The sequence below is a fragment of the Microtus pennsylvanicus genome, chromosome 7 (assembly GCF_037038515.1).
Source record: "Microtus pennsylvanicus isolate mMicPen1 chromosome 7, mMicPen1.hap1, whole genome shotgun sequence".
NCBI lineage: Eukaryota > Metazoa > Chordata > Mammalia > Rodentia > Cricetidae > Microtus > Microtus pennsylvanicus.
Window position 1 is genome coordinate 12,062,441 of NC_134585.1, and position 27,827 is coordinate 12,090,267.

At 38.6% G+C, this 27,827-nt stretch overlaps 1 protein-coding gene across 5 annotated transcripts in view; it reads right to left on the reverse strand.

Moving 5' to 3' along the window:
• The window catches only part of Pcdh15 (protocadherin related 15), a 595,973-nt gene that overhangs the window by 239,908 nt on the left and 328,238 nt on the right, over positions 1 to 27,827 (reverse strand). For all 5 annotated transcript variants that reach the window (XM_075979991.1, XM_075979989.1, XM_075979992.1 and 2 more), the window contains exons 9-10: positions 13,825 to 13,933; positions 5,182 to 5,294 (exon numbers count right to left, since the gene is read on the reverse strand). In XM_075979991.1, coding sequence (XP_075836106.1) covers positions 5,182 to 5,294; positions 13,825 to 13,933 — 222 coding nt within the window. The remainder of the gene's footprint in view (positions 1 to 5,181; positions 5,295 to 13,824; positions 13,934 to 27,827) is intronic.

Below are 27,827 nucleotides of genomic sequence, written 5' to 3' on the forward strand. Positions count from 1 at the left end.
ATCAACAGACTTTCCAGCTAGGGATTTATTTTTCATATAATGAAGTATATTTTACTTTTGTTTCAAGTTGCTCATATGCTTGTAACTTACTGCAGTGGAGAAAAAAATGTTCAAAGCCTTTATGCACTTCTCAGTAATAAAATCATTTCCTTTTGTTTAGATTTTAAAATATAAACCAGTGCAAAGCACGCCAGCTATTTTCAGCAATTTGAAGATAGATGTAGTCACTTCTGGGAAGACCTGAGCTTTGGAAAGGGTATTATCCAACTTGAGGTAGTTCTGCAGTTAGCCTTTCCCTTAAGACTAACATAACAGGGGAACTCTGGGAGGTTGCTATTCCCAGTTTCAAAGTAGCCTCAACTTTTAGAAAACCCTTGTCAAGTGCCTCTTCTGAATTGGTTGGTAAACATCCCACTTGGTATTATATGAATGTTAAGGTCCAACAACATAAAAATATTGATGTAAAAATGGATCTGGAATATGCACAGCAGAGACTACTATTTCTCTTCTCTGTTCCTGAGAAAAACGAAAGCTTTTCTTCGCCTAGACGTTTTTCACTGTTCATTTTAATATTTCTATGGAAAAGCTAAAGATAACATGAGAAAAGCCTGCTTGAGCTCAGTACAGAGGGCGCTGAGGAGGTTCATAGGTGGATTGTGGGTTCTGTAGCCTGGGGTGATTCATGGGTAGAGAGTAGCGTGAGAGCGGGGCCTGTTTGTGTGCAGAAAGAGGAAGCGGAATGGGAGCTGGGGTAGTTCATGTGCGAACTGGAGTCGGTGTTTGGTTGTTCACGTGGGAGAATGACAGTGGGTGACTAAGGTGGCTCGGAGAATAGAAGAGCATGAGGATGGGGGAGTTTAGGTGGCAGAGTGGAGTGAGGGCTGGGGTAGCCCATGCAGGGGAGTGAAGTATGGGCTTGCCTAGTTCATGTGGGGTGTAAAGAATGGTCTTGAGTGGTTCCTGTGGGAAACGGAGTACAGGAGAGTGAAGTTCTTGAGGGGAGTGGAGAGGAATTTGCGGTGCATCATGTGGGATATAAAGTGGGGAACAAGGGGTGTGGAGTGGGGACTGGATGGTTCATATGCATTGGGTCAAGTGGAGGACTTTTACACCAACTGAAAGGGAGCTTTCTTCTAAACACCCTGGGGGACTTGGACTTGCTGTTTTGTCCTTAAAGTGACCTGTACATGTGGAAGGGACTTACTAAAATTAAGTGTCCATGAAGGGACTGAATAAATTTTCTCTCTTTCTCCAAGGAGTGCCAGGTCAACTTGTGAGTATCAAGTAAACTCTTGCCTCTGTGTGTATTTTATCAACATATGTTTGATGGCTGCTGCATTCATCTACCTTTTATTTCTGCACTCATTCTCTCTTCTGGATGAACACTGTTGTGAGACAGGGATGCCACATCATTAACTTAAATTTCATCTCATCTCCTATATCAAATACTTATATTTTCTTAGAAGGAATTGGCTGTTTGTAGCAGTCATAAATAGCCTAAACTATGCATTGATGTATATTTGGATACAAAATATATTTTAGTATGGATGAAAAGATATTTCAATGACTAGGAACAGACACTGCTCTTCCAGAGTATGAGGACCTGAGTTCTATTTCTAGTACTGGCATCAGGGGGCTTATATCCAAGCTGCAGGGGAACCTGACACCTCTGACCTCTTCAGATACCTGGACTCACATGTACATATATGTATACCCTCCCCAATATACATAATTATAGATGATAAAAGTACAACTCAACTGGAAAACATTTAAAAGGAAATGTATTACCATCCATAATCTGTAAAAACTAAGAGATTGAAGAGACATTTAATATAGAGGGCTCTTGCCATAATATAGACAAATGGTCTATAAGGGGGCATCTTCCATATGCATATGCCATGGTTTTATGCTGTGACTTGGGCCTCTGGCCTGGAAGTTCAAGGAGGGAAGACCAGAGTAGTGTGATGCATTTAGGGCTCTGATTCTCTCCATCTGGGCATCAGATCCTAGACGGAGGCTGCTAACACTTAGGAGAGCAATATATTTACGTGATAGTATAGCATGGCTGTGGTGTGGAAGAGAAGCAAACTAGGTTGTGGTTGCTGGATGTGTGAGTGGGCCACTGAGTGGCAACCGGAAGCTTGAGGCACTATAATGTCTATGATAGCAGTTTCACTGTGGTCCTTGCTTAATCAGAGTTTAATAAAAGCTTTTAATCAAAAGGATTTAGATGAAATGCAATTATTCTTTAAGGAACCCAGGGAGAATGAATTATTAATAATTTATTCATTTGATCTGCTTCAATAATTCAAGGTTTTGCTTTGTATTAGATGCCTAGCATATAAACACTAATTTAAATATACTATATTAATAAAAGTGAATTTCCTGAGATTTGTTAAAGGCACTCAGCACCTGCATTAAACACGCTGAGTCATCTGACATCTGAAATATGATTTTGTATTTCCACATCACATCAAATTTGTGGTTGCTTTTGGAAGAAGCCCGTGGAAGGATAAGATATTTCATAATTCAAACTGGATGTTCTTGATAGTGCTTAGTGTGTTATGGACACTGATTTGAGGATCATGGTCCATAAGTAAGATTACTCTGGCGCAAAGCAAATGACTGATTCTTATTCTCAATACGCATCAACTTTTCAGCATCCTCAGCTGAGAGCCGTTAACTAAAGGCTGGAAATGTGTTTTGCAACTGAACACCCCTTCCTTTTTCAGTTCAGTGTGTTTGGGTCGTTTTCTGGGTTGAAGTTTCTAATTATCCAACATCGTCTTCCAGGTTTCACCTTTACATTTTTTTCTTGTAAGCGTGCAGAATAAATCACTGGCAGAAACAGCAAGAAATAAAGATGAGAAATCTCTGGTTTGTGACACAAGCCAGCTGTTAGTGCGCCGTGTGGCTTTTAAAGGCAGAATTCTTCATCGGTCCAGACGCAGACCTTGTCATGTTTTATTTCCCCAGCTTCCCAAATACAAATTTGGACCAAATTCAACAATACCAAAACACTTCCATAGTTAATGAAAAACAAAACACTAATGTAAGAAAAAGTAAAGACAATGAAATATGAAATATTTACTACTGAGGAGAACTGTGTGGTGGCGGCATTTCAAAGAATGCCAGGATAGTCAGCCTTGTATGAGGCCATTGTTATTTTTTTAATTGTTACTTTCACTCATTGTCCTATCATGGGACTTTGGGTCACAGCAATGTGGTAGTAATATCTGCAACTACCTCCGGTAGTAGTATAAAGTGCTATTGAAACATGAACATTTTTATGGGTCACATTTCAAATTGATTTTTTTTTGTTATGTAACTGATGGATTGTTGCACTGATGTGGGTAGTTAAGGAAACTGATTTCATGTTTTAAATGAAGCAGTTTGGAAACAATACTTAGACAAAATAAGCATCATGGGATCTAGGGAAATGGACACAGGCACTGGATGCATGTTGCTTGACTTGTATGTTGGTCCACGATAAGCATGGGTCAGTGCAAGATGGGAACCTAGGGTGTGACCCCTTTGTACAGAGGAGGACAGCCAGGTGCCTTTGCTGAGTGACATCCCGGGGGGCTGTATCCACCCGGAAGGTGCTCTCCCTCTATTTCCTGTTTGTTTTGTTGCTGATTGCTTGTAGTCAGCTACACAATGCTTTTAAACCTTTCTATTAAAAGACACATTTTGGCTTTCATTTACTGGCCAAAATCTCTTGACCCAGCAACATTAAGCTTGGGGTAATCTTCAGAAAAATCTTTGAAACTCCAGATAATTGAAATACTTTCTTTGATTGGTTGTTAGGTCTTCTTTGATCTACTCTCTGCCGGCAGATAAATCCAGAGTGATGGAGACTTACCTACATCTACACTATTAATTCTCCAAGGACAAAGCATGACTAAATAAACACATGATAAGCTACACATAGTATAATGTGATGTAGGAAGCTATCACGCACTATGCACTAAAATGATATGCATTTAGTGTAATGGTATTTGAAGTTGACCTTACCTAGAGTTAATCCAGAAAAGAACACTATATAGTTTGTGCAGTGAACAGAGCCCAAGTTTGGATTAAATAAAACCAAAGCCAGCCTCACTTGTGGCCAGTATTAACCATGTGCCTGTCTCACAATAGCTACTGAACTTCACATCCCACACACGGTGGCACAAATAAGAGACTAGGCGGGTAATGGCAACCAGCCAGCGAAGAAGAGCAAAACCCAACATTCCCAGAGCGCCTACTCAGCAAACCCTCTTTCTTCATTTCCTTTTTATTTAAATTTTTCATTCAATTAGGTAATTTATTTATGTGGTTCTGGGGATAGAAACCAGGGCCTCATGCCTGCCTGGCAAATGTTCTACCACTGAACTAATGCTACAGCACAATATTTCTATTTTAATTATGCTGTGGGCATGCGCACGAGTACACGCATGCGTTTGTCTCTCTGTGTGTAATATCATGTAATATGTATTAGACTTCTCCAGGGTTTATTGTGGTTCTGTCTCTTAGAGTTATCCTCATCCAGTATCTGTTTTCACTTAGCAAATTCTCACTCTTCCTTCAGTGTCAAACTGAAATCTGAGATATCAACTTTCTTCTGAAGTGTCAGGATTAACCTGTGGCTTCAATATAATATAATTCATACTATTATTAATTAATAATTATTTAATTTTCAATTTAAAAATGATACTATTTTAATGTTCCATAGGTCACTCTAGCTTTCAATTTTCTTTCAGTTCTAGGGTTATCTTCCTGACATAAAGAAAATAGTAAGGCATACATTTAAAAATCTCAGGGTGGGTAAGTACTTTCAATATATGCTATACATGCAACAGCACCAAAAATAATGACATTAAGCTAAATAATATACAAAGTATATTATAATGTTGCCAATTTTTATCTTTTATATCCAAGTTATTTTATAAGAAAATAAATGTTAAAAGATAAAGTACAATTAGTTTTTCAACTATGTACCTCTGAACAATTTATTTATTTATAAATACATTAAACATTACTATACATATGAGAAAAATTTCAATGTTTATAGAAAAAAAATGGTTATCGTGGTTCATATGTATTCTCATTTTTAAACTGAGGTCTACAGTGGCCCCTGTATGTTCCTTTGGTTAGCATTTCATAACTACAAGGAAATTAGGTTTTAGTTTAATTTACCTTAATAACCAAATCGAATTTCTGGTGGAAGTCTCTGTTGACTGGCTCCAGAAGAGTGAGCTCGGCAGTCCTGGGATGCATGTGGAAGAAGCGGGGGTAGTCCTCAGGGGTGCCTGCAAGACAAGAGACACAGTTCAGAACTGAGAATAAAGCAACCCACCCAACTGATTCGTCTTTTTCCTTCAGTAACCGAGCAACATAGCTATAATTTCATTAGTAAATTAAGTTTCTAAATTATCCAGTCTAGGGAGAGTGGATGCAAATGTGATATATAATTAATTAGCCTGTGAGTTAGTGAAGGGAAAGGTATTTGTTTGGATGGTTCTCTGAATTATTGTTTTTTTAAAAAGAGAGCTCTTTAATTAATTTGGAAACTTGTCATATGAAAAGAGACATTAAGTAGAGGAAAAGCAAATTTTAGATTATAAAATTATATTTTAATGGTATATAAATCTTAATTATACTCTGCATGGTTTTTCAATATGTCTTATAATAAATAAAAACTAGCAAATTAAACCAAATATCAAGATGCTAAGGAACTAATGTAGACATGTTCTCCTGCAGCAGGGAAGTTATATTTTTGTTGTTGTTTTATGTTTTTGCTTTTTTTTAAAAAGATAAGTATTTAGCTAATATGCCAACCACTGTCAATTTAAATAAATTTGTTTTTTAAGGTGCATAGTTCTTAAACGCAGGCACTTTAGTACACTGCAATATATTTGTTCCTGCATATTTTCTAACTTTACCTATATAATCTTTCCCTGTAGATTAGAATATTCTTCTTCCCAAAGTAAAGAAATGTCAGGCCAGAGTAGTCAGATGTAAAAGTCAAATCATATCGCATTAACAACTAAGCATGTCAGTAACCAACAGCAACTGTCAATAATCTATGTGTATTTAGATGTAAGTATATGGCATTCAATCAAATAAGGATGTAGAAATTTGGGAGATTAAATATTCCGACTACCAAGAGATTTATATGATTTCAGCTATGGTAAGTATTTATACTTACTGCTATAGAGAGATAGATTTATTGGAAAAATCGACAACAGTGAGTTGAATGGACTGTGAGAGATTATGCAGAGGGCACAGAAGGAAAATACAGTGTTTTAGTCACAGCCATAGAGAGCTTCCTCTAGACTTAAGAACACAAACACAGATTCAGTTGCAATTAGATTTCATCTCTCATTTCTAGACAAATGTGGTATAATAAAGAGTGTTGCTAAACTTCTGAAGTACTTGGCTTGATCAATCTGTAGATCGATTCCAAAGCCATGTTTACCTTCTTTGTACCAGCACCCAGGATGATCCCTACGACCTTATTCGTGATCAGTACTCTGCCACTGACTGCGTATCTTCTGCTCAACAATGTAAGGATACCATTGTTACAATCAATTACCATCCAAAATCTATAACTATTCATCTAGCTAAGTAAGCGGTAATATATCTCTGAATGAGTGCTATATACTTACACGTACATATATGTTTACAGTACCTGTAATATTGAACTATCAATGTAACTCTCTTTAGATAAGTAAAGTTGAACTCAGAAAACTGGTCCACTGAAAGAGGAATGCATAGTGTATTAAGTGGGAAAATCATAATATTAAAAATGAATGATAAAAGAGAAAGAGTAAAGCAATGAATGACAGTTTGGTTTAGAAGATGGACTCTTAATAACTAATGTTTTATTTTTGAGCATATATATGTGCTCTATGTAATTATAAAACAAACTAGATATAAAGATATCTCAGAAATGCCAATCTAAATGTAAATTAATTTGGTGTTATAAACACAAACATCTCAGAACTTCAAAAGGTAATGATCTGTTATCTTATCCTGGTGATTATAGCTGAGACAGAAAAATTAAAGATGAAGTGAAAATGTATACAGTATTCATATGCTGATGGTATGGTTGATAATTTTACTCTCAGATAATTATGTGATACTTGAATTTTAGCACTTAACGTATTGAAAACTAAAAGATCAACAAACAAACAAATAAAATACAAAGAAAAAACCACCCAAAACCAAGACATGAATGTAGGATTAAAGATAAAATATAAATATTTCCATTTTAAGTCTTGACTTAGAAGTAAATGCGGAGTCTCATGTTATAGTTTAGCTCTCAGAAGAGACAGGCTCACTCCACAGCTGTGCACACTGAAATGATGACCTGCTGGGGAACAACGACCACCCTTGGTAGCCAGTTGGTCACTATATTAAATGTATTTGATACAATGTATTTGATTTGATACAAACCCTTAGTACCAAAAGTAAAGTTTCTTAAAGGGCATGGCATTTTTCACCCTGGGTCCAAGCCAGTTTTAAAAGATCTGTGAACTATTTCACTACAGGTGGCAAGAACGATTAGCAAGTCTCCTGGGCTGCTGTCCACTTCTCAAGAGCCAGTAAGAAGGATCTCCCTCCTCAAAGTCAGGTACTTTGCACATCAGTAATAACTGTCCTGACTTGAAACAGATCAAATATTTTAATTTTTCAAAATTCAAATTTAATTAAATTTTAAATTTCTAATTTTATAATAATAAAAACAAGAGTGCTTTATTGATCATTGTGCTAGTTATGTTATAATGGTTATATTATATTATTAATAGTTTATTATATTATTAATAGTTATAATAGGTATGACCCCCGTAGATTCATGTGTTTGAATGCTTAACCCATAGGGAGTGGCACTATTAGGAGATATGGCCTTGATAGAGTAAGTGTGGCTTTGTTGGAGGAAGTATATCACTTTGGGAGTGGTTGTTGGGGTCTCATATGTTCAAGTTATGCCCAGTATGGCACACAGTGTCTCCTTCTGCTGCCTGCAGATCAAGATATAGAACTCTCAGCTCCTTCTCCAGCACAATGTCTGCCTATGTGCCACCATGCTTCCCACCATAATGACAATGAACCTGTAAACCAGCCCCAATTAAATGGTTTCCTTTATAAGAGTTTTTGTGGTCATGGTGTCTCTTTACATCAATAGAACCCCCGAACTAAGACAATCGTTACGGAGGAGGATGGTTGACATCATTGAAGAGTAGAAAATTATACTGGAACTCAAAAAAACTGAGAACACACATTTATTTTTATGAGCTTATTCAAACTGGTAAAATAAAAACAAAAACCTACTAACAAAAATGAGGTGAGGAAGATATATTGCATTTATAGGATGGGGACTTCATCAAATGTCAGAGAAGGGACCCTTGATCTTTATCTGCAGAACAGTAAGGAAATACTTTCGCTGGGTTTGTGTATATGGACATATATGCCTATATCTTGGAAATCCTGAGAGGACAATACAGAAAAGGCTGTACATCATCGAGGAAATGGTTTCAACAGAGACAACAAAATCCTTCATTTGTTTACAGCAGACCTAAGCGGCAGTCATGTGGAACCATGCCAAAGAGAGCACAATGTGTTAGGTAGAGAATCTCAACAACCGTCAACTTCTGTTTCCAATAAACCCATCTAGGGGAATATTAATGGGAAGAAAACCAGTGTAAATTTAAAATGACTCAATAGAAATATCATTTACAACAGGTGAACACTACGTGATGCTTCAGCACCCCACGTGGCGTACCTACCAAGGGAAAAAAAAAGACGTAAGTGTGTTTATGAGAAATCTGTAATAAATAATGATGAACAGCACACTTTTAAGCAGCTATTTTATAAACATTTGTAATAGATATTTGTGGATTAAAGAGCTATGTCTGAAGCCCTTTTCATGATAATAAGAAAAAATGGAAGGGAATATAGAGATAAAAACTACTTCACTCTGTTCATCATTTCCTAAGTAATAGCAAAGGGAAAATTTTTATTCTCTCATATTTTTACATATTTCCATGGATATTTCTGTGAAGTACAGTATCATTCAGAGTTCGCTCTCCAGGTTGCACCAGCCATCTCTTCGGTGAAGAATGAGGTAGGGATATGGTGGAAGGAGAGCCGAGAACATAAACGAATGAGCAACACAGCTGATCTGAAATAAGAGGGTGAGCCTCCAGAAAGAAACACTATTAAATGATAACTCTAGGTTTACTGTGGGGGAAACACTGTAATCTTTTTATTTATAAATCTTCTACCTCATCTAAGTATCAAACAGCCCTATCGGGGAGATGCTATTATTGTGTCTATGAAGACAGGAAAACTCAAAAGAGATTAAGGGGAATTAATGTCTTCAACTCTCATAGCTGAAAATGAATTAAGCAGGATTCTACCACAGAATATCTATTTATAGACTTCAAACTCTTTCCTGACAGGTCATATAGTCTCACCCAATGCATCACACCATTTGGGTTTATTGGCCTATTGTAGAAGGTAGATTTGTAGAAGTGGTTACAACACACTAATGGATCAAATACGTAGTTAGAGATCTAAAAATAGATCTAAAGTCAATGCTATGGTAGTTTAATATTCTATGCATGTTAAAAAATAATGATTTATAAAAGATAACTAAAAATACAATGCTCATCTATTCATCATACACGCATTTTCATATTTATGTGAAACTCGTACATAGAAAAAAATTTGATGGTCCAAATTTTAATGCAAACTTGAAAGCTATATCCCAAACCAGTTAAATTATGAATATAGTAGTAGAGAGAATTTCAGAATGTAATTCTTTGTAGTCAACAGAACTTATGTGTCTCAAAACCCTTATCGTTGTACATACAAAAAAGGCCTCCATTTTTACTCTCATAGTTCTGTGAAGGAAATGTCAAGCTAGATTAGCCCTCTGTAATTTTTATAAAGTTGGACATAATTTGTTTTCTGTAAGAGAACTATAATTACCAAACTATAAGCTTTACATGTTATAGAAGTATAATTTCATGCTGATCTATGTACCACTGTCACTATTATAGCAATGCCCCTGCTAATAATTGCACGATGGCTGGTGAATGCCGTTCTGTGCCACTGTGCACTTTCTGTCAGCATGCACTAATTTTGTGGCATTATCTATTCTTTTCATAGCAACCTTGTGATTCATATTCTTTTCTGCATTTATAGGTCATTTCTTTTTATTGCATTGGCATTTTCCTGCTCTATGGACACACCATGTTTTATCTATTCTTGCGTTTGCAAGGATTCCAATAGCATTAATCACAGATTCAGTTTCTCTACCATTCTTGTGCACATCAGTATATGAGCATTGACATTCTTTTATCTTGGATAAATAGTCAGAAAGCAAGCTTGTGGCAGATGTTGAGTCTAAATGTTTTATTAACTGTTTAAGGCAGCACAGTTGCAAGCGTGTCAGATATGTTTGTTGCATAATCACCACGTCTTTGGTGATTCACACAGGCCATGGTCAAAGATTCTTATCTCAGCAGCCAGATTTGCTCATTGTCCCTAGGGTCCACCTTCCTAAAATCCCAGTTAGATGAAATCATACAATTAATAGTCTTCTTAAGGACACCTCAGAGATTTATACCATTTTTCATTCATGACCATGCTTCTCTTTTAAAGAAAATGCTCGTTTTTCAAGGTGACGATACCACTCCCATCAGCACTGCATGGTGGTTCTGTATTCTCCATGTGTTTGCAAGCAACCCAAGGGATCCATTTTCAAATTTGGGCAGTTCCTATAGGTATACAGTCATACTGAGTTTTAATTTGTCTTTCTTTAAAGGTAAATAATCTAAAAGAACTTTTACTTACTTTTATATATTTATACATTTTCTATGATAAATCATCTACTAAAACTTTATCCAAATTATAATTTATCTTCTCTTATTACATTGTCATCTTCCATATACCCAGAAAAAGCCTTCTGCTATGTGTGCGTTTTGCTAGTCTAGACCTTTTTTCTGTCACTTGCCTTTGTAAGTCAGCTAACAATATCCATTGACGAATACATGGTTTCTCTATTATTTTGATACCATTAAACTTTAACTTTTTCTGTTTCTATGTCAGCATTTTGCTGTATTTAAGAAATAAAAGATAACCGTGACACCACTAAAATTTTCACGTCTTCCTTCATCTCAGGGTAAACACTGCTAATATTGCATCCCTCTGATGTGAAGTTCAAAGGCTACTCCTTTGATATTTACATTCCTCTGACGATACCTCCAAAGGTTTCTCCTTTGTAGTAAATAAAATAATTTGACAATTTTTAACATGACCTCCACACAGCAGGCTCTTTGGAACCTATTCCCTATAGTGAGATATCTTGTTCAGGCTTGGTGTGGAGGTTGGGACAGGAGCTTGGTCCTGCCTCAGCTTGATGTACCATGCTTTATTGATTCTCAGGGGAGGCCTTACCCCATCTAAGTGGAGATGGAGGAGGAGTAAATGGGGGAGTAGGAAGAGGTGGGGGAGGGAGCAGGAGGAGAGGATGGAGGAGAAATTGTGGTTGGTATATAAATTAAATAAAAACTGATGAAAATAAGGAATAACAAATACAAAACAAAATCAAACAAAAATATCTAAATATATGTATATTTGTGAAAAGTTCAGCTCAGCAGAAATTCTTATTTTGTACTTACTAGAAATCTAATTTTGAATGTTTCCCCTGTAGCCTGTTTCAAAGACTAAAATTCATCTCCCTAATGCGACACATGGGAAGACTACCAGTTAAACAAACTGAGTTTAGATCCATAAACACATTAACCCATTTAAGGACATATCAAACTCTAATCGTTAAAGCAGGGCATGTCTTTCGTTATCAGTTTTGCAAATGTTTGGATGATATTCCTGGGCATCATTTCCTGTGTCTTTTGGAGACAGCCTTGGTAAGTGCAGCATGGGCACTAATGTCTCATGGTGCCAGAGAGCTGACTTGGGTCACAGAGGTACAAGGTGCCAGAGAGCTGACTTGGGTCACAGAGGTACAAGGTGCCAGAGAGCTGACTTGGGTCACAGAGGGACAAGGTGCCAGAGAGCTGACTTGGGTCACAGAGGTACGAGGTTCCAGAGAGCTGACTTGGGTCACAGAGGTACAAGGTGCCAGAGAGCTGACTTGGGTCACAGAGGGACAAGGTGCCAGAGAGCTGACTTGGGTCACAGAGGGACAAGGTGCCAGAGAGCTGACTTGGGTCACAGAGGGACAAGGTGCCAGAGAGCTGACTTGAGTCACAGAGGGACAAGGTGCCAGAGAGCTGACTTGGGTCACAGAGGGACAAGGTTCCAGAGAGCTGACTTGGGTCACAGAGGGACAAGGTGCCAGAGAGCTGACTTGGGTCACAGAGGGACAAGGTGCCAGAGAGCTGACTCGGGTCACAGAGGTACAAGGTTCCAGAGAGCTGACTTGGGTCACAGAGGGACAAGGTGCCAGAGAGCTGACTTGGGTCACAGAGGTACAAGGTTCCAGAGAGCTGACTTGGGTCACAGAGGGACAAGGTGCCAGAGAGCTGACTTGGGTCACAGAGGTACAAGGTGCCAGAGAGCTGACTTGGGTCACAGAGGGACAAGGTGCCAGAGAGCTGACTTGGGTCACAGAGGGACAAGGTTCCAGAGAGCTGACTTGGGTCACAGAGGGACAAGGTTCCAGAGAGGTGACTTGGGTCACAGAGGGACAAGGTTCCAGAGAGCTGACTTGGGCTACAGAGGCACTTTAATTGCAGTAGCAACAATTCTATTGGTTTCCACGTGGAAACCAGCTTTCCTGTGAAAATAGCTGTAGCCACAGCCAGGCACCTCTTTAAGGAGTATTTTCTTTGTCCTCCTCCCTGTATTTTAGTTCTGCTTTTGAGACTTTGGTGCCCGTGTATCCCCTCTTTAAACTGTAGTGTTTGCCTCTCCCTTCTCTATGTACAGTACAGATGGACATATTTCATCATTTTCTTTAATTAGAGGATCAAAAATTTCATGTTTCCTGTTATTTATATCGAGAGAACTGTAGGCTTAAAAAGACTTGTATTCATAAAAACTAAAAGAAATAATAATTAAATGGTTAATTCTATGCATTTGGCCTGTGTTTTTACACATTACTCTAAAGACTAAAGTCCTGAAATAGAACTATGGGGGGCAATGTTAGAAATACCACTCCTAAGTACGGCAGCGTACAATTATCTAGAATCTGCCTAATACCGTGGTGTCTACATGTGAGCACACAGGCTGGAGGCAAAGCCAGAGACTAGGACTGGAAAGAGAATGTTGAACTCTACTGCGGTTATTCCAAAACCATCAATTTCTAGTTCAGAGATGCTGGTCTCTCCCATGCACCTGTCTTTCCAGAACCCATCAGTCATGCACATGAGAAACATCAACGTTTTTTCAACATCATTTAAGAACAGTTTTGTCAAATCTCCTCATTTTTGCGACTGGTACAAATGATAGCATGTATAAAGATGCATTGGCGCATACTTTGTTTTCAGAGCAGAAATGGGCTCTTTGTATCTGTACCGTGTTCATGGGTCGGTAGTCCTTTCCTTCCTCCAAAGCCCATAGTTCTTTGATTTTGGAAAACACTGAAAAATGCTTTAAAGTTGATCTGCAACTGGTTTGTTTTATAAAGGCAATATTGTCTGTTGTATAACAATTTACTGAAACAGGAAGAAGCAAAAACTCAGATTTTTATCTAGTTTTATATATGTTACCTTCAATAAGAAAAGCCTTGCTATTAAAGAGCTCGATATGATTTGAGGGGATTCGTTCATAGATTTCTAACAGGATAAAATGCTGGCAAATACAAACCAACAAGGATGGAGTAGAGGATGCCAGGTCGATCTGATGGTGGCTGGATGTTTCGGTCCTGATCAATGGCTTGGATAGGTGGGGTCACCAAAATGGGGTTCAGTTCTTCCTGGAAGAAAATTAAGAGTGTTTAGCTGTGCTGCACACCCACACTTCAGGGAACGCTGACATCAGGATGCTTACTCGAATTTGCACAGCTAGATATGCACTAAGAACCAAGTAGGCACGGGAACTCATTCGCCTGGACGCATAATTTGACACTAGTTAATTCTAAGTCTGAAGGGGAAATGAGCCTCTCTTAAATTCAAAATGAAAACATGTAGTAGGTATGTTCACAGAACTTTAAGGGATTCTCCCAGGAGGAAGTCTGGAAGAAAATCTACATTGTTAAACTGCTTAGAAGACTTCAGCGAAATGTAAAGACATCAAACAGTTCCTTATGTGAGTTCTCTATGTTTTAGAAAAGATTTGAGACTCTACATTCTTTTGTTTTTAAATAATTTATTTTAGCTGGATAATTACAGTGAACTTGAAAAAAAACTCGAAATATATTTTAATTAAAAAGAAATCAAAGCCACACCATTCAGGTTTTATGTAATTAAAACAAAGTCCACACTACAGTTATGTTTATTTAATACAGAGTGGCATGAGAAGACTCTGTTTAGGATGACATGGGAGTCGTTTAAGTCAGGGTTTCTCAGTTTGATGTTCAGCAGTATCCACTGAGCCATCAAGATTGCCATACTGGTGTGGTAGAGGTGAGTAGGTAAATTAATCAGAACTAGGCATAAAGGTTTCTCTTTCTAAAACCCAAGTGGTAGGTCACAACTCTCTGTAATTCAACATGCAGGGCTTCTAACACCCTCTTCTAGACTCTACAGGCACTGCAAAACATGGTGTAGCTATATACATGCAGGCAAACACTCAAATTATACATAAATATTAAAATAAATCAATTTTGAAAAGAGGGACAGAACACTTATATTTTGAAAGGGACCAAACTATAAGTTTAGACTCTTGTAGTCAGAGGACTGGGTTGCAGCCCTTTAGCTCTGCCATTACCGTAGATGTGCAGGAGGACGTGGCTCAGTTAAATGAAGAAACAGTAACATGCATGTCAAAGGGAACAATGAAAAGCTTACTCAGCAGATCAGCTTGGGAAACACTATTCTAGATAAAGTTTTGACCAGATAATATTTCCCGGAGGTCTTCTCAAGGAATTTATTATGTTTCTTTCCATCAGTGGTTCAAATAGGAAGGTATGTATGTTTTCATATTTTTAGTTTTACATACATTAAGTAAACTTCCTTTAATATCTCCTTGAAATAACAATCTTAGAACATTGTTTAAACATTAAGGGTTTACAGCTCTCAGCCAAAATATATAAGCGGCGAGTCTAAGGGGAAATAAGTATTTCCTCAGTGTCTGAGGAAATGCTTTTCTGTGATTGATTCTGAAATGAAGAACACTGACCTCTGCTATGTACTCTTAGGCAAATCTAGAAGTTTAAACTCTCAGTGGACATTGCATGGCGTTTGGTTTTATTTAAAATGGGCCATTATATTAAATAAACACAGGCAATATTGTTTTATTAAAATCATAGGGATGAATTTCCTCATTATGTAAGTCCCAGCATCTAAGACCTGGCGTTTTCTGTGGTAACAAAACACTTGGTTCTATGTCTGGGAGAAATATGACTTAGTTATGAGTACAGACCACTGCTTTGTCCTTGTGAAAGAGACAGTTGTAAATCTCTCAGAGGAGTGATGCCCCTGAACACTGGCACCTGCAAGGCATCAAGGCTGGCTTCATAAGTCTTCTCTCGGTGTTTCTTGGCATGTTCCCCCAGGGTCTTTGAAAACACCCATTAGAGATTTCAATTTTTCCTTGGAAGTTCGACGTGATAGGTTCGTCCTTCGTTCACTGCACTGGTGTAGCACTGGTGTTGCAATTATTTCCTCTGCAGAGCACTGCATCTTCCCTACTCCACTGGCCTTTTTAGAAGAGTTAGTAGGATTATATTAACACAGAAGCCCCTGAGAAAGAAGCCTCATCTGGGCTTTTTACAGTCCTGACCCCTTGGGGAGACTCTGGGTAACCCACATTCTGAAGGAGCACTCCAGGTGATATGTATGCTCAACAAGGATATATGTAAACTATCTTCGAACTTCTTGGCTATTCTGAGCAACTTTTTCTACCAGGGTAACTGCAGCCATCCCCCAGGCTCATTTCTCTGCATTCGTAACAAAGAGCACCTGAAAGGTGTTGGCAAGCAGAGAGCAAGGCAAGGTGTGTGTTCTGTTTGGAAACAGGGCTTCCTATTGCATCCGAAGTTACCTTAGCTTGGGCAGGTTTTACTGTGTGGTTCCATTGAGTGTGGCCCAAACTGTGGCCTCAGCTCAAATATTCCAAAACACATACTTTTGAATGTATGGGAATTAATTCCACTTTCAGAAATACACTGTCAAGTTTATCTCAAGAAATTTTTCTTGACAGCAAAATATTAAATGTAAGTAGGTGTTTAAGTCATTCACAAACTCCAAGATTTAACTGATATACACATATTATGGGATTTAGGTAAGTGGTGAAGGAACAATAGTTAATGTAGCGATTGAGTGTGGGAGCAAAGTGAAACTTTAAATAGAAAAGGCTTGGAACTCTTACAGTGACACAAAGAACAAGGAAGTTAATTTAAAAATAACTTTGAAAAGAAACCTCACATGGCCAGCATCATTTATTTGTAAAAGCATCTGAGATGGGTTGAGTAATCTGCACCCACTTGCTGGGATTAAATGCAAAGCAGGGTCAAGGACAGTTACTGACTCTCTACTTCTATCTGGTCCTGCCACTTTAATTTTAACTTTCGTTGTTAGGAGAACTGCTGGCAGTTTGAACAGCAAGTGGGATACTGTGAACCAGAGGAGGACCCTGAAGCCTGTGCTTCCCTATGCCTGAGACTTTCTGCAGACGTGGGGACGAGACTTCCTGACCTTGGTTGGTACCTGGCTGCATCTCTCATGCCCTTCCTCATTCCCAGGATCATTAGTTCTCTGTCTTAATTCCTTTTTATTAAAGTGTAAATGCTTCCACTTTCTTTTTTACATTTACTGTTTCTTTAGTTTTCTTCCCACGAAGTAGGTCTCAAGTCAAACTTCTTCCTCAGAGAAATATCCTGTGACCAGGCTAAGTCGACTGCCTCCCTCCTGGGACTGCTTCAGAAACATATGAGTAGTCTTCAGCGGTGATGTACAGCCAAATGGGGAGATAAAACCTGCTGACAAGATCACAGATCGACTACCTAAAGAAGGGAATTTTGTACACGTATATGTGTGTGCAGGGGTGCTTTGTCAAGCAAATAGATGGACTTTTGATAGACATAACTAAACTAAGATATTTTCCAAAGTATAAAATATGATGGAAGAAATCATTTTTTTGAGAGATAGGATGTCACACTTGTAGAAAGCATTCATTTTTAAACAGAATTCTTCCCAATTGGCTTCACATAGGACTATTTCCATCTTTCCACATAATAAAAGGGTGATTAGTGATTACCTGTACACACAGATCTCTATATGAGGCCTCATCCCATGTACATCCCATATACATCCCATGTACACATTGACACATCAGCCGTATCTTTTCAGTATAGAGACACAGCCATAAGAAGTGATTCTTATTCTCTCAGTTACTGTTCTCCTTTTGGGGACATTCTCTGGTTTTTATCCAATATTCCAGATCCACGTCTACCAGTTGGGAGAGCTGGAGATGCGGTTGCTTAGCTACCACAGATCCTGCCTGGCCATGGGGAGGCAGAAAGTCGAAGAGTGAATTAGATTGATGTCTTGTTCCGGTTTGGAAACGGAATTTGTTTTGCTTGCTGAGACAGAAGAATATGGTCAGTTAAGGAAGGGAAGACACTGCCATCAAAAGACTTCACGAAGAAAATCAAGAATTAGGGAAAGCCCGGGGAATGCTTCAGAGATCAACTCAAGGAAAATAAGTGCTCCTGAGTGAACGTAAATACAAATCATTAGTGAGCAGGATAGCATCGGCCATGATAGTGGTTTAAGGGCAGCATCTGAGGAGTGTGAGAATAAACCCTGAATGTGCTTGGTCACTCATGCTCTCTCTATTCCCTCCCTCTTAGTCTTCTCTCTCCCTCTCTTATATGCTCTCTTTCCAGTCTGTGCATATAAAGTGATCATCAGTTACATCCTTCACTTGAACTTTGAGACAATCGTCTCGGCACATTGTGAATTTTTTTAATAAGGTGAAATCATATAATGGAGAAAAATAAGCTTAAAAACACTAATATGAGAAAATACCATCCAGGTGGAAATTATTTTGAGTAATGAAAACTATATCAAAACCAAAAACCTTGTCTAGAAAAATATTAATAAGCATTGATACTAATACCTTTCAATACTGATTCTGACATAACATAAAATCCCCTTTCATTTTCTGTTATATTTTTTTTTACGTTTTCCAATATGAGAGCATTTAACATCCATCATTTTGCCACCTGCCTTTTAAAACTGTTTTAGTCACTTTAAATCTTACAAAGTGTTTGCATTTTATACGAAAAATCCCAGACCCTCTGCTTTTGGGAGACAGTGACCCAGTATACTCAGCTGTGATGCTCACTATGGTGGAATGACACAGGAGAGCCAAGGGTTTGTTTATTTAAAAAAATAAAAAACAAGTTTGCATGGAATTCAACAGCCCTGCTCTAAACAGACTGAAGACTTGGAAAGAAAATGACCTCTGACACCAGTTCCCATGGCAATGAGATGAAGTCCTTGCAGTTTAACCCACAAGTTCCTGTCAAGATTGTGTTGGTCTAGACCAAGTAGATGTGGGGTAAGCATCTTGGCTGGGTTGGAGAGATGAGAAAGAACACTACAAGCTGGATAGGATAGGAGGGTCAGTCACTGAGAGGGCACAAAAGTGTCCCTGGTTCAGCATTTCCAAATGTTCCAGGCAGAGTGGTACCCAAGGTCAGCAGAGCATTGAGAGGGTAAGGATCATCAAATTTCTATTTTAATTTTTGTGATGCTTTATATTAATATAATGAACCATTAAATCCTAGGTAGAATAGACCAAGATGCAGCTAGGAGTTCTTTTTTTTTCGGTGTAATCATTCCATTAGACACTATTTATTTATTGACATAGATGGACTCTGTGGCCTTGTATATGCAGGTTGAATATACTCTTACTCTACCACTGTTAAGAATTTAATTTTAACAGGGTCTACTTAAGGTGCCCAGCCTAGACTTGAACCCAACGTGTAGTCTAGGTGGGACTGTAGACAAGACTGTGCACAGAAGAGAATGGTGGTTATTAGGACCCTAGATTCTGATTCACTCATTGAACGAGTTTTCACACTCATCACCTGGGTTGTGCTGAGATGTAAGATGATTTCCCCATACATCAAGGCTTCTTACCAATAGTGCCTCATTATATTAAGAAATTCTTCATGCCATTAATTAGCTACTCCTATTTATGAATATAACTCTGAGATGACATACAAAGATATCATAATTTTATGCAGGAATTGAAGAAATCTTTAGTTGAAAATATTTCTTGATTGAGAGAATTAAAAAAATACTGGGGAGGAAATGTTCATTTTTAATGAGTATTTCTTTATGTATCTAACATATTTGACATGTCCATCTCTTGTCTGCTCAGATCCAATACAGCAGCTAATGTTTCTATGCTTCTAAGAAGCCTTAAGACTCACATTCATTCTGAGCATCAGTAATTTCCCCTGCAGCAGCAATGCTGCTGTGTTCTATCAACACTATAATCATGAAAAAGTGAGCAACTGGAAATTTAATTTGGAGAACACGAAAGGAGTGGAGTCAATTAGCCCGGGTTGTTTGTAGGCAGCATATGCTCAGCTTTCCGCGGGGATGAACAAATGAGGACAAATGAGACCCCGAAAGCAACCATGCAAGGACTTGTTTTAAGGCCCAGGAGTATTACAGAGCATGTGTTCTCTACTGAGGCAAGCAAACATGCATTTTGTTAGATTGGCGCGTGGTCAGCCGCCTCCAAACAACTTGGTAAAGGACAGTGACTGGAATGTAATGACTCTGTGTGGCGGGGGAACAACACGCTAAGACCCAAAACGACGCTGTAGGTGCTGCATGTTCAAAACAAAATGATCAAGACGAAACTTCAGTTCTTAAACCGCTCTCCCTATATTGGACAAGCTTTACAGAAATGGCCTCAACCGAAGAACTGCTGAAACCAAAAAGGAATGCGTTATGAAAGGGCGTGCCTCCTTTGATATTCGGGTGAAATTCAGTCTTGCGTGTGGTCCACGCAAGAGTGTGGGGTTGGGGCTGAAATTCTTTTGGGGATAGTTTGATAACTGTGATTAAGGGCCGTAAAGATTTTCTCATTGACATGTCATTTTTCCTTCACAAAAGCAGACTGCTGCACTTTTCCTATTTTCATTTCCGCTGAACTCTGATAGCATCTATAGATGTGGGATTTCTCTTAAGGGTAACATTCTACCCTTAAGTAATAAACTACTTCTCAATAACCTGAATAACCACTTCATTTTACCAGAAAGGGTCCACAGACTCTGCAGATATTTTTAAACATCACTCTTGGATCATTAGTATTATCCAGAATAAACACACAAATAAAATGATTTTGATTATGCCGATATCTTAAAAATATGCGATCCAAAATGAATTACTGGGCTTTGTAAGTTTTCATTTTATTCTTGAATACTTAATTTGTTCTATGAGAAACTTTTTAAAAAAAATCCACCTATAACAGTCATGGCAGCTATTGGATGTATGATCCTGAGGGGATTATTTCATTGAAGGAAGGAGTTTATCCCAAACATGGTCACCATTACCACATTGGCCAAGACTGAGTAGACAGTAAGATTCTGTAGAACATACTGGGTACATTTACTTTTAGTACTTTTATTTTTACTCATTATTATTAGAGGTGTGTGTGTGTGTGTGTGTGTGTGTGTGTGTGTGTGTGTGTGTGTGACTGCATGCTTATGGAGGTCAGGGAATAATTTTCAGGAGATTACTCTCTCCTTATACCTTTGGTTTTGGGGCTCTAACTTAGATTGTCTGCCTCATGGGAAAGAGATATTATCTTCTGAGCCATTTAGCTCACCCATGTTTTAAATTGTGACAATTATCATCCCTAATATCTCAAAGCAAACAAATCCTGAAGTGTGTGGTGGCCTATTTTCCAAGAAGCCCTAAAGAGTGTGAGGATGAAATTATAAAGGATTATCTCCCGACATTTCTTCCAAGTACCTTGGATTTGTTTGTCCGTCCCTTTATTTTAAAGGTGTTTATGAACCAAAGCAAATAATACTAACTAGATTGCACACATGAGCTCTAGCTCATGAGGTGAAAAACAGGAGCCGATTACAGTCTGTTTTGATTAAAAACTTTCGCATGATTTGAAATGTTTCCTTGAGGTTGAGGAGATGGCTACATCCCAGGCAAATACATCTAGACTACCCTGAAGGCAAAGGAGGATAGGGTAGCTGCTTTTCTGTAATAATGCCCACCGGAGCTCCTGCTCTTCATCCTTAGATGCAGGCTGCACCAGTCTCATTTGGACAGGAGAAAGAAACAGGCTATCACAGCTCCTACCCAGTGGCAAAGATAGGAACCACCCTTAAAAATACGGCATTTAAGAGACCAGAGGCACCAGAGACACACCCATCAACATTCTATTTATAGTTCACAAAAGATTTGATTTGGTACCCTGTTATTTGATTAATTATGCAGCTGTCAAATTACCAAGGACTCTCACTGTTTCAACAATACAGAGAAAAATATCCCCAGCTCCCTTGTTCATAAGCAACTATTTGGGGACTAAGGTAATATTCTGGAGGTCAATATTGACGTTTAAGTTATTGCTATTTGTACTAGTAATTTGATGAAAATGGGTGACTGTGGAAGCAAGCGATACTTGGGAGAGAGGTAAATCTTGTTATTTTAGTAGTCATTCTAAACGATGCTACCAAGTGAAAAACAGAAAGATCTATGGGACATGTAATCTAAATTTAAATCATTTGATAATGATGAAAGAGAGTAAGAGGAGACAGCTTTCAAAGATAGAAAGATAATATTTTTGGATATGTAGCAAAATGAATTAATGATACCCGGTGATGGGAGATGTCTTGGCTTCTGACATGTTTTTCAGAATAAACTAAAAAAATAAAAAGTAAAAAACACCACAAAACCACTGCATAATATTTTCAAATGTTATAAAACAGTACCATTCTGACAATATTATCTAATCGAAGTGTAAAGACTAATAAGAGAAAGTGAGATAGGACGGGGGGTGTGGTTCAGCTGTGTTTGCCTAGCGTGTAGGAAGCCTTGGGTTCAGCTGTCAGTGGCATACAACACAGTTCAGTGGCATTTGCTTATCACCCAAAACTTTGCTTCAAAAAGGAAACAAAATGAAACCTACATGATGTTGCTAATGTTTGTGAAATTAAATAGATGCATTACATTTATAGTTCAAAAACTTGAATGGTAAATACACAGTTTTAAAAATTTAAGTTTTATATATGAGTGTGTGTGTGAGTGTGTGAGTGTGTGTGTGAGTGTGTGTGTGTAGGTGTGGGTCCCAGCAAAAGCCAGAGGAGGGTGTTGGATCCTTTGGACTTACAGGTTTAGAGGATTGTGAGAAGTCAGATGTGGGTGCTGGGAACCAAGCTCCACGTCTTTCAATACCAAGCACTTCTAACAAGAACTACTTCTTCAGTTCTGTAAACATGCTATCTTGAGAATCTTTTCATTTGTTTATTGAGACAGAGTTTGTGTAGCCTTGGTTGTACTGGAACTTGCTCTGTAGATCAGGCTGGCCTTGAACTCTTAGAGATCTACCTGCCTTGGACTCCCCAGTGCTGAAATTAAAGGCACAAACCACCACTGCCTGACTGCTATCTTCAGAGTTTAATCTCGGTTAAATTGCTACAAAATATCGTTAAATAGAACAGAAACTGAAACATGACAGAGAAGGCCTCAGTTTCCCCCGGAATTAGAAGCAGTTGTGAACTGCCAGTGTTGAGAAGAATCCAACCCAGGTTCCCTCTGCGAAGCTGTAAGGGTTCTTGATTTTTTGGCCAACTCCAGCCCCAAGAATTAACTTTAAATCCACATCACAAAAAAAAAATCCACATCACACCTGATATAAACGTGAAGACCGTAGAGCAACCGCTAATGATGGACAAATGGTGATCTTCATATTATATTGAAAAATAAACTGAGTTTACCATAAAAAAATATAGAAGGCAAGCAACAGTCCTAAAAAGTTCTAGTGGCACAATTGCTGAACTCAACAGGCAACACGTGAGACAACCAATTATATTTGAATTTAATATTCACAAAAATGTTGTTTAATATATGTTGCATGCAAGAATTAGTGTCACTTACACTGATGAAGAGGAGAAAACATTGCTGCTTACTTAGAAATTAAACTTAGCTGGGAATGTCACATTCTTTCAGGCTGACAGAAGAGGTTTCAAAAAAGTAATATAAAGCTATTTCCTTTTTAGTGTTAAGGAAATTTAACAAAGAAAAAAAGTTTCTATGGGGGCCCATGAAGCCAGTGAAGTAGCAAGCAAAATATTAGGTATCTTAAGCGCATGGAATTTTGTCTAATGAACTGGAAACGATCCAAGTGTTATTTCTGTTACCGTGATAAAGTACCTCGACAGAAAATGACTTAGGGGACAGAGGGCTTATTTTAGATCACAGTTCCTTTACAGTTTATCCTAACAGGCAAGTCAAAACGGCAGGGACTTAAAACAGTTTGTCACATCCAAACCACAGCCAGAAGCCGTGGAAAAGAATACATGCAATGTTTCTACTCATCTCACAATCTCTTTTACACAGTCCCGAACTGAAACCTAGGGAATGGCTCCCCCCATGGTGGGTTCCATCTTCCTACATCAATGAACATAGGACTACCCCCCACAGACATGTCCAGAAGCCAGCTGATTTAGGCAAGCCCACGTAGATCCTCTCCTTCCATTAGGATAACCATCAAAACAATGCGGTGGGGAACTTTGAGCTCAGCGCCTTTGACAGCAGTGAAGTCTGTTCTTTTTTTTTTTTTTTTAATTAATTAATTTATTTATTTATTAAAGATTTCTGTCTCTTCCCCGCCGCCGCCTCCCATTTCCCTCCCCCTCCCCCAATTAAGTCTCCCCCCAGCCCGAAAAGCAAACAGGGTTCCCTGTCCTGTGGGAAGTCCAAGGAACCCCCACCTCCATCCAGGTCTAGTAAGTTGAGCATCCAACCTGCCTCTGAAGGCATCACAAGGATGCCTGTTTGAGTATAAAGTCCTGGGCTGAGCAGAAGCAGTGAGCTCAGTGGGAGACTATTCAAATGCTCAGGCTAGACTTGAGAGGTACAGAGTTGAGATGATTTGTCCCACCCAGATTTAAAGTTGAGACCCACAGGTTTAAAACGATTTCATCTGCATGTCCAGCCTGTGGAGCCTTACAGCATGTGTGTTTGGTTTCAGAGCAAATTAATTTCCACATCTGTATCTTTGTCATGTTACGCTTTCTGCTCACTATGCTCCAAGATGTCTGCTAATGCCGTTTTCTTGGGCTCCAGGTAGCTCTCGTCTGAGACCTATGCATCATACAGCATCCTTAGTTTTCTCTAAGGACTTGCTATATTCCCTAGGATAAAGATGTTTTTATATATCATTGTGAACTTGCTTGTAACAGCTCCTGTTTACATATGTACTGTTATCACTTCCCAGCTGATGGATATTAGAAGTCAAAATCAACACAATCAGTACCGCCTAAAAAATATAAAAATATGAACACTAATCTGTTTCTTTTGTTTTGTTTTGTTTTGGTTTTGGTTTTTCGAGACAGAGTTTCTCTGTGGTTTTGGAGCCTGTCCTGGAACTAGCTCTTGTAGACCAGGCTGGTCTCGAACTCACAGAGATCCACCTGCCTCTGCCTCCCAAGTGCTGGGATTAAAGGCGTGCGCCACCACCGCCCGACTTATGAACACTAATCTGTATAAAAATAGACAACACTTATTACAGCAGGGTGGACCGCACTTCCTGAGGCATAATCATATAACAGTATGGTCTACTGGAAAAAAGATTCCATACTTATACAAGAAAATTAAACATCTTAATAGTTAAATGATGACGGCTAGGTCTCGGCTCTTCTGTATGTCTAGAAACGAGCTCGAGCTGGATTATACTCACTCTCTTTATAATCTGAATGATTTGTTCAGTCTCACGCACTATCTCATTATTCCTGCTATCTTCTACTTTCTGGTCTCCTGTGCTTTCTCTCGTGTCTCCTGCTTCCCTCTATCTATTGCTATCTCCGTTACTCTCTTCTGCTTTCCTGCATCCCTAGCCCTGGCCATGTTCAGCCTGCCTTCTTTTCTCTCTGCTCTGGACTCTTCCAGATTCTCTGGTTATTTTCTGTCTCTGACTCACCATAAAAACCTACCCCTAATGGAGCAGACATGTCTACAATTCCTTTACTACCTCCCAACCTGAATAGAGTGTCAAGGGTCTAAATGCAGGTTAAATAACTATTTAGAAGTATTTCTCATCTCTCCCAATAAAACACAGCACTAAAGGTTGTCTAGTAGGCTAATAGCTAAACTGATTCCTAAGACATCTTCCTAAGATATGGCTCTAATTGGGGAGGAGCTTTGCAGTGGAAAACAGTGCCATTTTAGGTAGGAAGAAAACTTATTTTGTATTAGCATTCAATTAACTTGTCACGGGGATACCAGAGACAGCAGCACACAGTCCTGAGAGCTGAATCTGGAAGTCTCCATTTCTTCAGGGGAAGGGACACTGATGGCCTCTCACATCTCAATCACTTTCTCAATTAGCAGCCGTTTCTCTTAATTGTTCCTGTCCTTCTTAGAGCAGCCTCAGATATATAAAAATTAATTACCTGGAACTCACGTCTTTATGATTTTAACCTTTTTATGCTTCAGTTGTTTACAGTGACATTTATTTAAATTGTTTTGCAGATGACTGCGTGTAGCTGACACGTGATTGATCAAAGCGGGGGAGGGTCGAGAAGGAAAGTCAGCTTTTTATGGTACTTTGAGAGTTTCCTAGAAATCCTTGGCTCATCAAAAGTTGTTTTGACGTGGCTGAACGACAAGTCCTATTAAAATGGTATTAAGGCAGGATCTCCCCTGTGCTGAAGCCATTACATTGCAAATTACACACAAGATGAAAACCTGTTTCAACTTCCCATTTCCCTTCTCTTTCAATTATGATAAGGAACTTCCTAGATTAAAGACTGCTAATTCACAGCAAGGAAACCAAGGTCACGGGCAAAGCCACTTTCTCACCTCTGCTCTGTGAAGTCTGTTTGCTACTCCCAGGGTCCTCAGCAAACCCTGATATTTGACAACCGTCTCCACTCTTCATCTTTGATAGCTAATCTTTTATTATTGTTTTTTGAATGAGTGACCTAAGAAAAAAATCTTTTATTCATCCTGCTGTTTTGCTCTTTTGTTCATAATCCTCTCTCTATGCCTTACATTGTTATATATCATCTTGATCTGATGAGGTTTTGTTCTTTGTTTGTTTCTGTTGTCTGGTCCTCAGCCCCATAGATGCTCTTTTATCTCCCCCAAAGATTCATTGTTTGCTTTTTTTTTTTGTAGATACTCAAAGAAGATCTTGCATATAAGCATTTTATATTAAGCAACTGTCCAGTTTCTCAGTGTTTACAGGGCTACAGATGTTTCAAAAGCAAACGTGTTTGAGGCTGGCAATGTGAATTCTTTGTGGGATGCCCAAGATACCTCCTTGGATGCTATTATAACCATGGTCAGCAAACTGGATTCCTTGTCTGTAATCCCCAGCTGGCCTCCTTTTATCCCAATAATGACTCTTACCTGTTCACAAATTTAAAAATATATAACCTTGCTTAAAACATGAACAGTTGATTTTCTGCTCCCGAACATACATATTCTCAAACTGTTCAAAATGTCAACCAAATGTTCGCCATGTCACTAGGTCCTAAAACCAACATGATACTACTACAGGAAGGAACGCAGCCTTGTCTTTGTTTACATGGAGAGGCTTAAAGATGTACCAGTAACTTAGAACTTGTGGTAACGACAGCTCGTACATTTAATATAGAATAAAATCTAAGGAAATAAATGATTTTAAAAAAGACCCCAGGTAAACAATTCCTTATAGACTTCTGACTATGTAAAGGTAAAAGTAAAATTACCTTCCACAAATGATCTTCCTTCCACAAATAAAGCCTAGCTAAGGATTCAAGAGACAACAACACAAACTTTATGACTATGCACGCGGCCTGTATACAAAGCACTTCATGCGGCAAAATTATCGTGAGATTGTTCTGGAAGGAGTGGCATGATTCACATAGCTCAATGTGCTCTGGGTACTGTGCAGAAGTAGAGTCCGCTGCTAGGCAGCCTGGGCCTTATTTTAGAATTTATTTACCGGTTTCCTCCGAGTGGTTCTTTTAAATCACACTTAGATATACCAAGTGCCAAGATAACTACACACTAGGAAGAATAATGAGATTAATAAATCTGGGGATCATGCTCGCTGTAATTAAGTTGTTATTCTTGCCTAGGCTAGCATGGTATAACTATTATATAATTGCAGATAAATATCAAGCCCTTAATTCAAAGTAATCTTGCAGGTATTAAAGAAACAAACTACCCTGTAACTCTTCAAAAATACCCTCTTACTAAGGTAATGTAAGTAATAACACCTGTGCATGCCAGTATAATGAGATCTTAATTCAACTCTTTAAAGGTGGGGGGGGGGGGAATCTTCAATTTGTTTGATTTCTGGAGCCAATCAGAGCTGCTGATTTCTCAAGCAGGCTAGATGATCTCTGACATTTACTACTGCAAGCTTTTGCCATATATACTTCCATAATGCTCTTAAATTTACCCTTCATCCACAGTGAAAACAATGTCACTAGTTCTGTGTGATGGAGTACT